The sequence below is a fragment of the Chelonoidis abingdonii genome, chromosome 2 (genome assembly GCF_003597395.2).
Source record: "Chelonoidis abingdonii isolate Lonesome George chromosome 2, CheloAbing_2.0, whole genome shotgun sequence".
Taxonomy (NCBI): Eukaryota; Metazoa; Chordata; order Testudines; family Testudinidae; genus Chelonoidis; species Chelonoidis abingdonii.
The window spans coordinates 284,225,108-284,243,300 of NC_133770.1; the positions used below are offsets into that span (position 1 = coordinate 284,225,108).

Here is an 18,193-nt window from a genome sequence, read left to right on the forward strand (position 1 = left end):
ATTTGATTGTTCTATTTTATTACTGCTAGTAAACATTTTTCTCTTTAGCAATTCCCATAATCAATCTCTCTCACACACACACATATCATAGCTGCACATGAGATCTCTCTCATCTTGTGCATCAATTCAAGACAAAAGCATCTTAAAGTCTAGTTTTGGTAAGTCTGCCTCTGTGCTCTCATCTGTAAACACTGATATAATTTACCACTTATCTACCTATCTCACATGGATGCTGAAAGGATTACTTGTTTGTAAAAAAGATTAAAAGTGCCTTGTAAATATTAATTATTATGTAGAAGTAAGCAAGTTACCTGTTCATTACATTCCAGCTCCATCTGCTTTAAGAGTTAAAATCTGCTTCCTCCACAGCACTAGAGGGCTATGCTGCCTTTTCACTAGACCTACCTCTCTCTCTGGTTCCCTCTTTTCTTTTTGAAGGAAGCAGTTCTTTACTCGCCTGTGGAATCTCTATTTAGGTTGGTCACATTGTAGTCACCATCTTTCCACTTGGAGGAGGACTAGAGAGAGCAGTATTTGGACCAGTCAAAGCTATTCCCTAATTAACCTGATGGATCACTGTTGAGTAATACAAAAAAATACCCCTAAACCCTCTCACTCCCACAGAGTGAGACACTCGGAACAGAAATGAAAGATACAAATTTGATATGGCCTTACAAAACACTGTCTTCAAGCTCTTTTACTAGTAAGAATTATGGTTACACATAAGAGAGAGAGAATGTATTCTACTGCAGTCCAGTCACTTTACCCTAGTGATATTAAATGCAATACTTCACAGTTATGCTGAACATTTCTGATGCCAAAAAAACAAAAACAAAAAGAAAACACAGAAGTAAAATCTGTGAGAAGGGCCTGCTGAAGTATTTCAATATTCTTTCTGAAAAACTGAATATTCACTGTAAAAATGTGCATCGTTTTTTAAATAGTTAAACTGAATAATTCTGTAATTCATTGCTTAAAATCAAATATAAAAGATATTTTGTATTTTTACAAGTTTCATTTTAAGATTATCTGGTGGCAGTTTCAGTTGTATTCAAAAGTTATTTTACTGTTGGTATGATTCAAGCGAATTCATGAAGAACTGAAGCAACAACAATAAGAACCACTATAATCCAAACTATGTTAAGATGGTTAAGTTTTCACTACAGTGCTTCAAACGTTTGGGGACTAAAAAATGATAGCAGGTTACACCTTAGTTTACTAAAAATATTGCAGAATACAACAAAGTAAAGATAAAACAACAAGGAAAGCTGCCGTTCTAGATTCTTTGTCTATTCCAGGTTCTTAAGCATATTACTTTGCCCCCATCAAGGACTAGTTAAAAACCTATTTTTAAAAAATTGAATTATATTGATGTTTTAAAATCAAATTCAATGGGACGAGGATTTGGCTCTCAATTCATAGACAGCTCTGATTATTAAGTATTCAGAATGGCTCAATTTAACAGTCTGCTTGGAATAGACATTACCTGGACTTGAGTCAAAGCTAGGCAATGTTCACATTTCTGTTGTCAGATTTATTCTGCAGAAAAGTCTCAAATGCTTCAATGATCCACCATCAAAAGACAGACACCATCAAGACAATGTAGCAAAAGGAGGCAGAGAAACATTTGTTTAACTGGAATATCGGATTTAATGATCTAAAACATTATACTTACTTGCACTGTGCATGATAATACTTAATAAGATTCTGTAGAAGGTCCACACCTTTTTTTGTCTTGATTTCATTAACCTTAATGAGATACTGTTGAAATAAAAACAAAACTTGCTGATGATATTTGTATGTTAGATCTTCAGCTATATTCAAACAGGAGAGCTTCCGTGTCCAGTCTGTTCAACTAATTCAATAATGATCTATGTGGTTACCTTGCTGATTTACAGAACATTGAATCAACACAATGATTAAAACCGGAATATACAAAATAAATTAGTATGTTTTTAGAACTCTCAAATGAACTAATTTTAACAATTTCTAATACAAGTTTGCCATTTGCAGGAGTTATTTTTCATCTCATATTGTAGGAAGATATGCCTTTTCATCACATTACAATTAGTGCATTCCTTCAAAATAAGACTGTTATTGAATTCTAATTGATTGCTCCTCAAATTGAATATAAAGAGAACTATTTTAAAAGTTACTAGTAAATATTTTAGAAGCGATCATCATCAGTTAATATTGATTGAACTAACATGTCAGTTTAACAGGCATCACCAGATTCTCAACCAAATATTTCCTAATTTTAGGAACAATATATCAAAAGACACCCTGAACAACAATCCTTTGCATCTAAAGACCAAGAAAGCTATTTTGCTTACTACGCTTTCTTTAGCCCAAGATCCTTAGTTTAACAATCTAAACAGAGGTCTGAAACTCAAAATGAGATGATGGCGAAGCTATGTCTTGCACAGGATTTCCAGAACAAGAATCTTTAATATAGTTCAGCCACTTGACAGCCAAATGCATTTTCCAATTCCACCACCAAGAGAATTTCATCATCATTCTTTAATAGGATCCATAGGACACTTCTATTAAATATGTCACATAATTAAATGGTAAAAGTTGTTTCTTACTTCGCACATCTGCAGCTGAAATAGTCGTCTTTCCTTCTCCATTTCTTCTGCTATCTCAGCTCCTGTTATTTCTGTTCTTATCATCCCGTGCTGTTTTGCATGTTCTCTTTTTTCCTTTTCAATTTTTGTGCTGCAATTATAATTAAAATAGATTTCAGGAAACTTATTTCACTGTCATGAGATCTAGTAATTTTACTAAAACATACATTGTATAACATCATGATGGCAAAATAGCCACTCTGTAAATACACATTCTCCCATCTTTTTAAGCTCTACATATTTGAACACGTTCCCTTAATACTATCTTGTGATTTGACAGAACTGACTTGCAGATGAAATGCTGAGATCACTATTAAGTGAGCCATCAATGAACTGAATGAGAGACCAGAAGACTAGGGTGTAATAGATACTCCAAAATGTCCTGAATGCAGGCCAACATTGGCTAAATTCTCCACTTGGCCCAATAAGCTGTAATAACAGGAGGCTTCCTACTGTTAAGCAACATCCGTCAGCCAGCTTCTGAACATTGTTGCTCTCTCCTCATCTAGTCATGTAACATCAACACCATGAGATGCAGAGTGCTAACTTGACCATGGTGCTGAGTCAGTAGGTCGGGATGAAAAGGAAATAATATGGGAGGCTGAACCAACAGAACTGAGAAGGTCGGACAACCAACATTGCTTCAGCCAAGCTGGAGCAAGGAGAAGCATTTTGACATGATCCAACTTCAGCTTTAGAATGACCTTTGTGTTGACTGGGATTGGGGAGGAGGGGAAGCATACATCAAAGCTAATCCCTAATTGAAGTGGAAGGGGTCCATTTGGGAGTCTGGGATGAGACTTGCTTGAGAACAAAATTGATGGTAATTGAGATAAAATTCAACAAAAGATAGATCGTGCCAGACCAACCTGATCCTTCTTTAAGAAGATGACAGATTTTCTAGATAACGGAAATTCAGTAGCTCTATCCTCCCTAGATCTCAGTAAAGCATTTGATACAATTCCATATGGGAAATTATTAGTTAAACTGAAGACAATGGGGATAAATACAAGAACTGAAAGGTGGGTAAGGAATTGGTTAGAGGTGAGACTATAACAAGCCATATAGAAATATCAGGCTGGAGGGAGATTATTAGTGGAGTTCCTCAGGGATTTGTCTTGGAACTTGTGACAGAATCCCCAGGGTACAACATGGAACTGGGGTACCGCAGTGCCCCCTTAACTCTCCAGCCTGGGCTGTCTCTCACAATACTTTGCTAGTGACAAACAGAAAAGCCCTCTGCGTACTGTTATCACTCAGCACAACAACATGTGTAGCCCCACACCCAGCTAAATTGTATAAATGCTCCCAGAGCCATTTACAAATCACACAGAGAAAGGCACTAGCAAATCTCTTGAGCCCACAGCATTGCACCCTAAACTGTACTGTCTTGCCCTGATCAGAAGCCTGACCAGTGTAAGTTTATTACCCAGTCTGCCCCTCCCTAGATATGGAGAGGACATACATTAGCCTTTGTCACCAGAACTGAAATTTCCCAAGCACTTCAACCAAAACGCACTGTTTTTGGTAAAATATAAAATAGATTTATTAACTACAGACTGATAGATTTTAAGTGATTATAAATAGCAGGCACAAAAGGTCAGAGATAGTTACCAAAGAAAATAAAAGGTAAGCACAGAGTCTAAATTTTAAACCTTATTAGACTAGGCAGTATTTGGATCCAGCAGTTTTCTCACCCCACTGGATGTTACAGTTCTTAATACATAGGCTTTCCCTTTTAAGCTCAGGACCAGTCTCCTCAGTTAAAGTCCTTGTCTTCCCAGCATTCTTGTCACTTCCAGCGTAGGTGAGGAGAGGAGAAAGGCAAAAGCATGTTGCCACTGTCCCCTATTTTATATCCTCAGTCTGTGTGTCTGCAAAACACTAGCCCAGACACATCCTGGTGGGCTTTGCTAAGTCACAAAGTTGAGCAATCCCCCATTGTGTGATGCTTGAACACAGGACCAATCTTATTTAATATTTTCATTAATGACAGCACAAAAAGTTCAGTGTTCTAATAAAATCCTCAGATGACACAAAGTTGAGAGGTACTGCCGATATGGAGGATGATTAGACTATTATGCAAGGAGATCTGGATGGCCTTAAACTTGAGTAATAGAAATGACATGCAATTTCATAGTACAAAGTGGAAGGTCATGCCCTTAGGGCAGGGGTGGGAAACTTTTTGGCCTGAGGGCCACATCTGGGTATGGAAATTGTATGGTCAGCCATGAATACTCACAAAATTGGGGGTTCAGAGTGTGGGAGGGGGCTTTGGACTGAGATGGTGTGGGGGGGAGGGGCCTCTGGCTCTGGTGAGTTTGGGGTGGAGGAGGGTGCTCCAGGCTGGGACCGAGTGGTTCAGAAGGTGGGAGGGGGATCAGGGCTGGGGCAGATGGTTGGGGCATGGGAGGAGGTCAGGGGTGCAGGCTTCAGGCGGCGCTTACCTCAAGCAGCTCCTGCAAGCAGCAGCATCTTCCCCCTCCAGCTGCCCCGTCTGCAGGCACTGCCCCTGCTGCTCCCATTGACCACGGTTCCTGGCCAATGGGAGCTGCAGAGTCAGTGTGCAGGGCAGGTGCAGCATGTGGAGCCCCCTGGCTGCCCCTATGTGTAGGAGCTGGAGCGGGGATATGCCACTGCTTCTGGGAGCCATGTGGAGCAGGGCAAGCCCCCAACCCAGCTGGAGCACCAGGGCAAGGCAAGCCCCCAACCCCACTCCCCGGCAGCAGCTCGAAGGCTGGATTAAAAGGTCTCACGAGGCAAACGCTGCCTGCGGGCCGTAGTTTGCCCAACCCTGTCTTAAGGGCTAACAACAAGAATTTTTGCTACAAGCCGGTGACTTATCAATTAGACACAACAGAGAAGGAGAAAGACATGGGTGTACAGGTCAATTGCAGGATGACTATATGCCACCAATGTGGTGAAAAAGGCTAATGCATCCTAGGATGCTTCAGACAAGGTACTTCCAATAGAAATAAGGAAGAATTATTATCACTGTGTGAGGCACTGATGAGATCTCATCAAAATTCTGTGTACATTTATGTTCTCCCATGTGTAAGAAAGATGAATTCACACTGGTACAGATGCAGAAAAGGGCTACTAGGACAAACGGATGAATGGAGAACCTGCCTTACGAGAGGAGACTTAAGGAGCTTGCCTTGTTCACCCTAACAAAAGGAAGGCAGAAGGGCAACATGACTGATATTTATTCCTTTGATGTATTTATAGAGAGCAGAGAGGGGAAGGAGTTATATAAATTAAGGGCCAATGTTGGCACAAGAACAAATGGACATAAACTGGCCATCAACATGTTTAGGCTTGAAATCAGACAAAGTTTTCTAACCACCAGAGGAGTGAAATTCTGGAACAGATTCACAAGAGGAGCAGTGGGGCCAAAAAACAATTTTGTTTCAAGACTGATCTTGATAAGTTTATGGAAGGGATGGTATAATAAGGTTGCCTACAATGGCCATTTCTTGTTGCAGCAGGTGCTCGTGACAGGGGTCCCTGAAAAGAGATGGGGCAGAGGAGTGAGTAGGTGGGACAGAAATAAAAGGGATGGAGTAACCCTTTTGGATAATCTCTAAAACCCATTTGTCTGTTGTGATGGTGTTCCAGATTGGGTAAAATGGTGACAAGGCAGTCTCTGAATGGACGGGGACCATTTCTACGTCCGGAGTTGGCGAGTGTGGTGGTCTCGTGCCCTCAACCACACTGTCAAAATTGTTGTCTGGAGGTGGGACTGTTGAGATGTCGAAGGCTGATCTTGGTTCTGCCAACATCTGTTCTGTCTTTGTTTATACCATTGGTCATACTGGCTGTCGGGTTGAGAGTATCGAATTGACCAGAATCTCTGACTGTAAAACCTGCCCTGTTTCTTCTTGTTTGCAGGCACGTAAATTCACAGGGTTTTTAAAGTTGCCCTTGAGTCTTTTAGGGTTTGTAGTGACACACCAGTTTTGTTTGTGAATAGTTTTTGACCCTCGAAGAGTAAGTTCTCTATCGTTGCCTGACCTCCCTCGGGAACACGGAGAGATGGAGCCAAGATACATGGTGCATAACCACAGATGTCCCAATGGACCATGCTGGCCATGACTGCAGAATCCAGAGAGGCCTGAAGAGACATCCTGGTGATAAGAGACCCTTCGGAAATTTTCGCCTTGCATTGTTTTTTGTCACCTGGAGAATTTTCAATAAATTTGGACATTTTGGAGAATACATTGTGTGCGTATTTTGCCAATAGGGCCACATAATTGGCTATGAGTAACTGAAATGTAGCGGAGGAATAGGGTTTTCGTCCAAAACAGTCTAACCTTTTCCAATCCCTATCATATGTGGTCGTTCAAGACTGGTGTCGTTTTCCTCTTTTGGTTGATCACTTCCACTATTAAAGAGTTTGGTGCGGAGAGTGTAGATAAAAACTCAGCCCCTTTAGCTGGCACGTAGTATTTTTGGTCAGACTTCTTATACGAGGGTAGTGCAGTAGCTGGTGTCTGACAGATTATTTTTACAGCCTCCAAAATAGCATAATTAATTGGCAGGGCTATCTTTGCTGCTCAGGATGCCTGGAGTATGTCCATGAGATTATGTTGGGTTTTTGATAGTAGTTGTAACAAAAGGTTGAGAGATTCAGCTATCCTTTTGAAGAGGTCCTGAAAGAATTTGAAATCATCCCCTGTAGTGGTGGGTGGTGGCATTATGGTTTCATCCGGTGACAAAGATGAGAGGTGAGTAGGTGGTGAAGTGTCATGTTCAGCTGTGTCTTCAGGTTCCTTAGTCTCTTCCTCTTGTGTTTCTGAGGGTGCTGGGACAGTTGGTGAACGGGATCATACTGTTCTGGACCTACGCAGGCTAGGGTCCTGCGATGTTGGGCCCTAAACATTGCCCACAGATACCAGTATGGCCAGTTAGGTGGGAATGGTATGGGGGGCAGTGCTCATGGGTGACCATATCAGCCTGGCTGGTGGTGAGATGGTCCAGGCTTGGGTGAGGAGTGTCAAGGAGTATATATTACTGCATCATCCTCTTCTGCCTCATCACTGGAGATAGAAGGGACTAATCTACAATGAGTATTCAGCTGACTTGGTACTGAACTGGATGGGATACCCTCGGTACCGAGCAGAGGAGATACAGGCATTGAGGGCACTATCAGGTCTGCATGTCTCATGAATTGCTGCAGAATCGTGAGGCTCAGTGCCGAAGACAGCACTATGGATGGCCCGGGAGTATGAGTTGCAGCTGCTGGTGCTGAGGATTTAGAGCTGTGCAGTATATGTACAGCAGGTGGCGCCATTGTACTGCTCGGTGCCAAGGTTTTCTTCCGCTCCATGGGTGCAGAGCTGGAAGGTTTCACTTTACTGTGTGAACCTCCATTTGAGCTTGCCCACATAGGGTCTTTAGCTCTTCGGGAACTCTCAGTACTGGACGTTCCCGGTATCTTACAGTCTGGCGCTCTTGGTGCCGTCGGTAACAGGTAAGATTTTTCAGTTGGAGATTCTTTTCTCTTAGGTGATTCTCAGCGCAAGGATGTCTCCAACCACTTTTTGATTACCTTTCTTGGAACAGGCTCCTTGGCAGACATTGCGGAAGCAGAACCCCTGTCAGAGACTGCCGCTGGCGACCATTAGCCAGTGCGTGTCCTGGACTCAGGGTCTGAGGCTAGCCTGTGGGATTTTTCTATCATGAGGTGCTTAAGTTGGAGATCCCTGGCTTTTCTTGCCCTGGTTGTCAGCTTTGTGGGCACTTCGAGTAATGTATGTCTCACCGAGGCAGCGGACACTCTGTGTGTGGCCGTCAAGAGACCAGTATGGAGAGTCTACAAGTCAGGCAGGGTTTAAAATAGATCAGCTGGGCATGCCTGAGAGAGTCGGTCTCTTAAAGAAAAAAACCAGGGATAAACCCTGTTTGATGCTATAGCTGTCTGCCTGCCGGAGAAAAAGGAGTAGATAGGGAAGGTAAAAGGAAAAAAAAATTTTTTTTGAATGAAAGAAATAAAAAATTATAGTAAGGCAAGGGGATACGGTAGCTAACTACAGCTAAACTAACACTACCAAGAAACAACTATGAACTATCTTCTATTAATCCTATATGAGGTAAGAGGGGGAGCTGCTGATCGCTCCAACTCAAGACAAAGGCAGTAGAGAAGGAACTGAGAGACAGCTGGCTGCACATCCCTATGTAACCTCTTGGAGCACCAACTGGGCACTGCTACCACAAACTTCTGATTACAAGCGCAGGGCATCAAGACACAAAGTAGAGCACGCACAGGGACACTCCTCGAAGAAGTAGAAAGATATTTTTCTGTCAGCTCTGGAAACTCAGTTTAGGATCTGATAGACAAGCTGTGTTTTGTTTGGCTTATGCATCACCAGAAAAGTTTCTATATACCAAATTCTGCTCTTAGTGACACCAGCACAATCCAAATGGCCTTAGCGGAGTTCCATAGGTATCACAGAATGTAGGAGTTAACCCAGCAATTGCAAATGTATACAGTCAGCTGTTCCATTGAAAATGCATGGGCCAGAGACATACTCAACATATTTATGGAAGTGAGCCACAGCTCTCCAGAGTTAGCAGAAATAAGAAGTAATTTCATATGCAGATGTGACTGAATACACAGTTTAGTAAAAAGATCCCATTTTTTACTTGGACATTAATCCTTTTGCCTTAGATTGCTCTGGAAGATGGGAATATTTATTTACTAATTTACAGGGATTAATAATTTGTAATGAGACTTGATTATTAAAATATCTGTGTTTAGTGCTAAAATTATGTATTTAACTTTAATAAAAAAATCAATCAATCATTCTTAGTGGTCTGGCTTTTCTTTCCCTTTTTTTTTCCTGCTTACATATAAACTATAGATAGAGAGCAAGGCAAATAATGTGATAAATAGGAGAAACATAAGGAAGAAGGGAGATAAACAGAGTAATAAAGCTTCCCTCAATCACATTATTAATCCCAACATGAAGTATACAGTAATTATCATCAGTGAAATCACCACTGCTGACATCTATCCAAAATAATATTTTTTAAATTTATATCACTTATCCAACCATCCTTTTAACCAGTGTCTACAGCCGCACTCAGTAAGAGACACTGAATTTTTAATATAACACTCCAAAATCTAATGCCAATCCAGAACTCACTTAAATCAAGTCTACCCTTGAATGCACGGTAAGAGATTATCTTGGGCCCAGATGCCAGAATTATGCACCAAGAGATGGCTCAGAAATAAAACTACCACCACACATTGAGTTGGGGGCATTATGAACTGAAGCTTCCCAGAGCTAAACATGATTTCTCCTTGTAAACTTATTTAAAATTAGTTTTGCATTACAACTAGTATACATATATAAAATATTGCAAATGTATGGTTTAGTAATATATTGTATTTGCTTTTTCATTTCTGACTATTCATCACTTCTTATAACTAATACTCCTTCTGTATACACAGACTATTTTATCTTATTGTATACTGCTGAAGACTAGTGTGTGTGAGCAGCTGTTTTAAGATTTTTTCATCTATAAAACCTGTGTCACATGTCCACAGTTTTGTCGTATCTGTAGTGTCTAGTTATTATATGTACGGTGTGTAATGTGTATGTCTGTATACCAACTGAAAATATACTGTACCAACGAGAATATTAATGGCTTGACCAGCAACCCAGTCTTCTTCCTTATTCTAGAGGAATATTAGGCATAAATTATAACTCTTCAATAGAATACATAAAAGCTTGAATTTCCATTAACACTGAAGGTTATACGTCTAATGTGATGTTCATGGCATTGAGAATATACCCATTCTTAATCCTTCATCTTTACAGGTTCATCAATGGTAACAATGAACAGCTCTGAACAAGAATGAAAATCCAAGAATGTTACTGACCTGCTAAATAAGTCTGAGTCATCCACCAAAATTAAAATAAATGGCGGATATCCTCAGTATCATAAGCATCAAGGTTAGAACATAAAAGGTTTCCCTTCTCTAACAGTGAAGTGTTTTCTCTCTTTGTATGAATTATGACAAAATGAAGAATACTTACAATTTGGTCTCATAATCCTTCCAGGCTTTGTCAAAAGGCTTTTTAAGATCCTTAGGAAACAGAAAATGCACTTAAAATATGTTTAACAACACTTTTAAATTGTGGGTTTAAAACTAAGATATCATATTGGTCCCTCCTGACCCTAAAGTCTATGAGTCTATTCCAAAAATCATAAATGGCATTTTTAAGTCTTTTAAATCTTTTCAAATATTCCTTTCTTACAGATCTTAAGACAGATACGAACCACATATTTTCCAAGTGGAATTTTAATCATGCAACTTCAATTAAAGTTAGCAGAATCCATGAAGATATGATGAGAATAAGTGCCAACATAAGAATCCGGATGGATGAGATGGATAGTAAGAAGCTGAAATCTAGGCAACCCTAAAATGTCTCCCTGAAAGTACTCTAGGTTCGCTGAACACTTACCCCTTTAACTCCTTTCAAGTCTCCTTTTAAGAGAGAATCCAAAGTGAAGATAACATTGTGGCTTAAGCCTTGGAGCTAAGACAATAAAAAAAAAAAAAGCACTAGTTGAGTTTAAAGAAACTTATAAATATCATGATTTAAACCAATATGCTGCGCACATATTTTCACTATCTAATGTAGCTGAACCTGTGGCAAAAAAGTTCCACACTAACAGCAAATTCAGATCCATAAAGAGTTAATCAACATGTATATGGATGGAAACAGAAGTATTAAAAATATAGGAAACCTATGGACATTCAGGGAAACATGAAAAGTGAAATTAAAATTCACAGATGAAGGAGGCCTAGAAAACAGATGAAGGTAATTTTCAGTTTCCCTAACAAGCAATAGAACATTACTTGGGGAGCAATTTAAGAACATAAGAACAGCCGTACTGTGTCAGATCAAAAGGTCCATCTAGCCCAGAATCCTGTTTTCTGACAGTGGCCAATGCCAGGTGCCCCAGAGGGAATGAACAGAACAGGTAATCATCAAGTGATCCATCTCTGTTGCCCATTCCCAGATTCTGGTAAACAGAGGCTAGGGACACCATCCCTGCCCATATGCTGGCTTCTGGGTCAATAAGGCTTTTCTTACAGTTCACCAAACAATAAACAAAAGATATGGAGCAATTCTAGCTTATCAATTGTTGCTTTAAAAAACAAAACAAAAATAAAACCACAACTCAGACCTGAAGGTCATTAGCAAACTTGGGCTCCACAGGGTTGAAGGGAAAGTTCCACAAGATATATCAAAAAGTGTATTTTAAGTTGGCATGTTTGTTAATTTAAGGAAGTTTGAAAACAATATCCTAGCATGTGATTCTGGAGATGATCACAGCCTCTGAAAGATATGCCTGGGGGGGAAGGATCATGAACATGAGCTAATGTTTAGTTATTGATTTCTTCAACTAATACAGTTTGTCAGCAGTCTTTCAAATCCCATCCTCCTTATGACTCTCAGATATCAGAACTGATTATTATCCTTGAATACAAAGTGGTTGCAATTCACGACATACACTCAAGCATCCTGGAAGGAAATTCTTTACAGTGGTCTTGAGTTGTATGTCAGTAAAATAAAATACATACATTCTAGCTTTTCATATCCATATAAAAAGTTTGTCCTCACGTCACTAAAAGAAAATCATGAACAGCCATCATATGATCTTCAACTGCAATTGCATCAACTCTCCTAAGTAGCTTGTAGTGGTTCAAAACTTGGAAGGGAGACCACATAGGAGTGAGACTGGTTATTCAGTAAGTGGGATTCTTTCCTCAAAGCAGTAATGGAATTAATGTCTCAACATATTTTCTTTTAAACAATACTGAGGCCCTTACTATTTGCAGTCATTAGAAGATACAAATATATTTACCCCATTCTCTTTAACAAATACCATTATGCATAACTACCCATAAGTTTGCCTATATCTGACACCATTTTTAAGTTCTATTGTATAGTCTGCATATGTTTCAGTCTGTGAACAGAATAGTCATCCATCAGCTCAGATTTTAAGACACATGTACCCAATTGCAAGTACTATTTTGACTGTCCATACAATACTTGCACACAAATTGCTAAATGCAGAAAATATTCATTCATATTTACAAATCCCACAATGATGTATACAATCACAATAAATGTTTGGACAAATTATTTGCACACCTGTTTTTAAACTCTGAGTCTATATACTGGCTGTTTTACAAACTTTGTCTAATAAAATTGTACAGCTATTTAACAGTTTGGCTAAAAGACTACCTGTTCAAACTATCTTAAAGATGTGTCTACATGAATGTTAAGAGGGATTTTCAATCAAACTAATTCAACTGAAAAATAAATCTTTTAGCCTGCGTAGATGAGGCCTTCCTAACAGGATAAACAGCCATATCAAAATATTAATATTTTAGTAATGAGCTAACATGCTCACAGAGTCTTGAAATTTAGAAGGTTACATCATTAAGTTGGGTTTGGAAGGAAAATAATTTCTTATTTTAATGAAGTCCTCTTACCATTACCCTTGGGGGAGATCATGTGAGGATCAGAAAATATCTGAGTGTTGATTATGAAAAAAAGTTAGTAGTTATCAGTCAACTTCCCTTCCATAAATAGAACAAATTTAGGCACTCTTAATCAGTGCCTCTGACCTCCGGGATATGTAAAGGTGAGCATTTCCTAGCTCCAAGAAAGTATGACACGAATACCATCAAATTCATCCAACAAGTTTTACATGTTAGAGTTTATCATCTTTATAAAGCTGCAAATATAACTACCTAGAACAGGTATTTTTTTTGCAGGTGGGAAACCAATTTCCATATTTGTATGGAAATTTGTAAATAAAAAGCAGAAATTAAGTTATTTGAGCAGCCGCATTTTTGAGATTCAGGAGTCCAATTTCCGAGCTCAAACACTAATTTAAGGAGTAATTAACATTAATTTAGTACAGACACTGGCATGGGTGGGAATTAAAGTAAACTCTTCTAGATTTATCTGAAGAACCAAGGCACAGAGGAAACTAAGCCAGAAAAGGACAGCCATCCGCACTTCCTAATATGACCAACCCATGAGCAATCAGTTGTCGAGGTAAGGGAAAACTAGGTTGCTCTGGTGACGCAGGTACACTGTTGCCACAATAAGTACCTTTGTGAAAATGTTCTAGACCCACTGTGAAGCTCAGGAAGCTCCTATGTGCTGAATTAAAGTCTATATGAAAATCCATGTCCTTCAGATCGAGAGCTGCAAACCAGTTGTCTTTTTTAGGGAGGGTATTATGGAGGCTAAGATGATCATCCTGAATCTTGAATGTCATATGAAGATATTTAGCTGAGATCCAGGATCTCCAATCTCCATTTTGGGGGAGGATGAGGAAGTATCTGGAATAGAAGCCCTTTCCTCTGTGTTGAGGAGGCACGGACTTTATCACCTCTAACTAGATCAGGGAATCCACCTCCTGAGGATCCTCTCATGAGAGGGCTCTCTGAGGAGGGATGGAGAGGAGGGTTTTGGGGGAAAGGACATAAATTCTATTGTGTAGCTTGTCATCTAGGATTCATTTGTTCACCACATAAGAAAGAAATGGGATAGGTGGTCACAAAGATAATGGGGATCTGCCAACATGGAGACTGGTTGGCAGCTCTTGAAGGTCCAGTCAAAATGATTATTTGGCTGGAGCTTGGGACTGGGAATGAAGTGGCAATGAGGTGTTCTGTCTGCTGCACTGTACCATCTAGGGTGGCTTCTAGGTGTCTCATAAGCCCTTTGATGGTAAAAGGGCTGAGAAACACGATAGTGCCTACAAGAAGGAAGTTTGGAGTACTTCCTCCAAGGCACAGGAGTGCATATCACCAAGGAGAAGAGGAGTTGCAGGGAGGCCATTAGTGAGTAAATAGAGGAGTCACTTTGTAGACTTAATAGACTGTTGACCTCAAAGGGAAGATCCTCTACCATTTCCTCGACCTCACCAGGAAGCCCCAGAAGTGCAACCATGAAGCCTATCTCATGACAACCGAAGTCACCATGGAATGCAAAGCCATATCTGCTGCGTCTTATGACCCTTGGAGGGATAATTGGGCAAGCAATTTCCCTTTGTCCAGGATGGCCTGGAACAGATTTGAGCTCCTCCTGTTAGCAAATTCAGACAATTTGTTATAGTTAAAATCATACTTAGACATCAGGACCTGATAATTTGCTATGCAAAACTGCAGACTGGTGGATGAAAAGCTTTACCAAAGAAATCTAGTCTCTTTGTATCCTTGGTTGAGGAAGTAGACCTAGACTGGTGCAGCCTGTTGCACTGCTTGACAGCCTGAACCACTAGAGAGTTTGGGCTGGGTTAAGAAAACAAATATTACTCCCCCTTTGATGGTACCAAGTACTTTTTCTCTGTCCTTTTCAGAGTTGGAATAAAGGCGGTTGTGCTAAGCCAAACTGCTTTGGTGGGTTCTGATAAGGCATTTGTGACATTGCACTCCATATGTTTTACGGAAATATGCTTATGAATGTGAATATGATGTAACTGGAATATGCTTTATACAAAAAAGTTTCTTGTAAAGTATCATTACAAAGGTTATAACCTACTGAATATATTCCTCCTATTTGTATGCACGTATCGTTCTTGTATCTGAAGCTAGAAATATGGAGTATAACTCTGAGGTCCTATTGTAATTATGCAAAGTATGGGCCACTAACGGTGGTTTAGAATCTCGATGGCTACCATTGACTATGACAACTGGTTGTAAATGGTTTACTTACCTGCAAACCTTCCTGGGTACGTGTGGGCCAGACCTGGAAGAATTGGAGGCTGGGGTCTCACAGGACATGTGAACATGTCACATGATACTGGAATCCATCTTAAACCTGGTGCTTTTCCATTTAGAAGGAGGGTTGGGGACCCAGAGACACAAAAAATTCCTGCCTTATGCCAAAGCTATAAAAGGGGGTGGAACAGAACAAAGGGGGATCCCAGTCATAAGAAACCCCTGCTTTCCACCTAAAATGTCTGCTAGAACTAACAAGGACCGTACCATGCGAAAGGATTGAGCCCAGACTAGGAAGGAGTCTAGTCTGTGAAAGAAGCTTATTGGAACATCTCTGAAGGTGAGATTTACCTGTAAACAGTTTCTTAATGTATTCAGCTTAGACTTCCGTGTTTTTGCTTTATTTTGCTTGGTGACTTACTTTGTTCTGTTATTACTTGAAAACACTTAAATCCTACTTTTTATACTTAATAAATCACTTTTGTTTATTAACCCAGAGTAAGTGATTACTACCTGGACAAGCAAACAGCTTTGCATCTCTCTCTATCAGTGTTACTGAGGGTGGACAATTTATGAGTTTACCCTGTATAAGGTTTATACAGAGTAAAACGGATTTACTCGGGGTTTGGATCCTATTGTGAGCTGGGTGTCTGGGTGCTGCAGATAGGCAACCCGCTGAGCAGTTTTTAGTTGAAGTAGGCAGCTTTGGGGGCATGGACCAGACCTGGTCTGTGTTGAAGCAGGCTAGCATGTCTGACTCAATAAAGGCAAGGTTCTGGAGTCCCAAGCTGGCAGGGAAAACGGGCTCAGAGGTAATTTCAGCACGTCAGGTTACAGTCCCAAAGGGGGCTCTGTGACCGAACCCGTCACAGTATTATTGATTGGAAGCGCCACCTTCCTATGGCCCGTAGTCTGGCGAATATCCAGAAGTTTGTGAGTAGGTGGTTCACTTCCTCCAGGGGAATCTGGAGAACCTCCACAATCCTCCTCAGGAGTACCTGAAATTACCTATAATCACCTGGTAGCAATGGTGAGGCTGGTGACACTGCCTCATGAGATGATGAGGAACTAAGTGCTAAAGATGGATCAGGTGGGACTGGCTGGTCCAGATGGTGGTCCTCCTCATAACATCCCTGGGGGAGATGAGACTCTTCTTTGAGAAGCAACCTGTCAAAACTCCCACTCTTGAGTCTTTGTAGCCAGTAGGTCAAAAATGAGGGTCTGAAGAGCCCCAGTATGTCCATGGGGAGGGATCATATGGATATGGAAGGCATGCCCTTGGAGGGTGTCCCATAGCTGGCAAAGTCCCCTATGGGAGTTAGAGGGTGTCCAGGAGACTCTGGAACCCTGCTGGGATTCATCTTGTGCCTTGGAACTGTCGGAGGAATTGGTGCCTCAACACCAATATGAAACATGAATCCTCCAATTCTACCAGTAGAACCGATAGTACTGTCTTGTGATGCCATGGTGGTGGACAGGACTGGGGAACAGCACACAGATGGCGTACCCGTGTCTATGCCATGACTGGTAGATGGGACCAGTAAATAATGTGTTGTTAGTGTAAGAGTCTCACTGAACACTAACAGATCCAATAGTATCAGCAACTCTGGGTCAGTGTAAATCAACAAGTCCTCAAGGAAGGTACACGCAGACCTAGTGGATGTAGAGCCGGAGGGGATCCTGGCTGTCGGTGGAGCAGACAATGAGGACTTGGGTTGGTCAGGGGAGTATCGATATTGTCAAGTCACTCTTTTTGCAGCGCAGTATTGTCAGTAAATGAGATTTTTCCTTTCTCAATTCACTAATGCATGGGCTGGTTCTGCCCGTCATGCAGGTGATTTTGGAGCACCCTTGGCTTTGAGTACCCCAAAATGTAGACCCATGCTCCCTATGAGCTCCTGACACACCCCTACCAGTGCAAAGAGTCTCACCAGACCCCGAGGACATGTGGGAGGTGGTCCTTTTCTCTGAGGACTTGGATGCAATGTCTCCTACTTCTTATGAGGCTGTTCGCCCTTACACGCCTCATTTCTATGGTTGGACTAGTTGGTGGGCCTGACCTCTGAGGATTTGGAGCTAGAAGCACTAAGGCTAGAGGGAAACTATTCGGCCACCCAGAAGGCCTGGGGTCAGAATGGGTATCATAAAAAGCTCCAACTGTCTACAGAGTTGGAATTCACGAGACTGTCAGGTTTGAGGAGGAAAAAAATGAAGACTGCTGGTAAAGCTTGCGCACACAGGAGATTTTGTCGCACCACAACAGGAGAGGTGGTCAGTCCAGGTCATCCCTTATGCCCTTGGTTTGGAGCATGAGAAGGTGCAGAACACAGGTGCAGACCAACTGAGCTGCTAGTGAAAAATCTTTTGTTCTCAGGCATATGGAATACATGAACACCCACAATGCATACCCTGAGGGATCATCTCTCAAAGAAGAAATGTAGGTTCTACTCCCAGTCTGGCACAGACTTACTATCACTCTATTGAACAGGAGTGAGTTTTTATTACATATATAATATACTAAAATCTTAAGAATAAGAACAGATTAGAAAACAGCAAATTATTTAAGATGACTGAAGAAGTCTCTTTATTAGTCTCAGAAAAAAGTGATTTGAAAAGTACTATATAAGTGCTATATAAAGTGTGCTCTTTATGCTTCTGGTCCTCAAGAAAGACTTGTATTTCACTATCTTTTTCCTCTAAGTTATCTTTTTTCCAAGAGTGATTGTTTTATAACTAACACAGCATAAATGTTCCAACTCAAAGTTTAATGATATTAGATCCATTGGTGGAAATCAGATTCAGT

The 18,193-nt window shown here is 40.7% G+C and overlaps 1 protein-coding gene across 8 annotated transcripts in view; it reads right to left on the reverse strand.

Annotated features, from left to right (window-relative positions):
• Positions 1–18,193, reverse strand: part of ASAP1 (ArfGAP with SH3 domain, ankyrin repeat and PH domain 1) — a 374,925-nt gene that overhangs the window by 123,046 nt on the left and 233,686 nt on the right. For all 8 annotated transcript variants that reach the window (XM_075063243.1, XM_075063244.1, XM_032762910.2 and 5 more), the window contains 4 exons: positions 11,102–11,176; positions 10,673–10,722; positions 2,589–2,718; positions 1,676–1,761 (listed from right to left, as the gene is read on the reverse strand). In XM_075063243.1, coding sequence (XP_074919344.1) covers positions 1,676–1,761; positions 2,589–2,718; positions 10,673–10,722; positions 11,102–11,176 — 341 coding nt within the window. The remainder of the gene's footprint in view (positions 1–1,675; positions 1,762–2,588; positions 2,719–10,672; positions 10,723–11,101; positions 11,177–18,193) is intronic.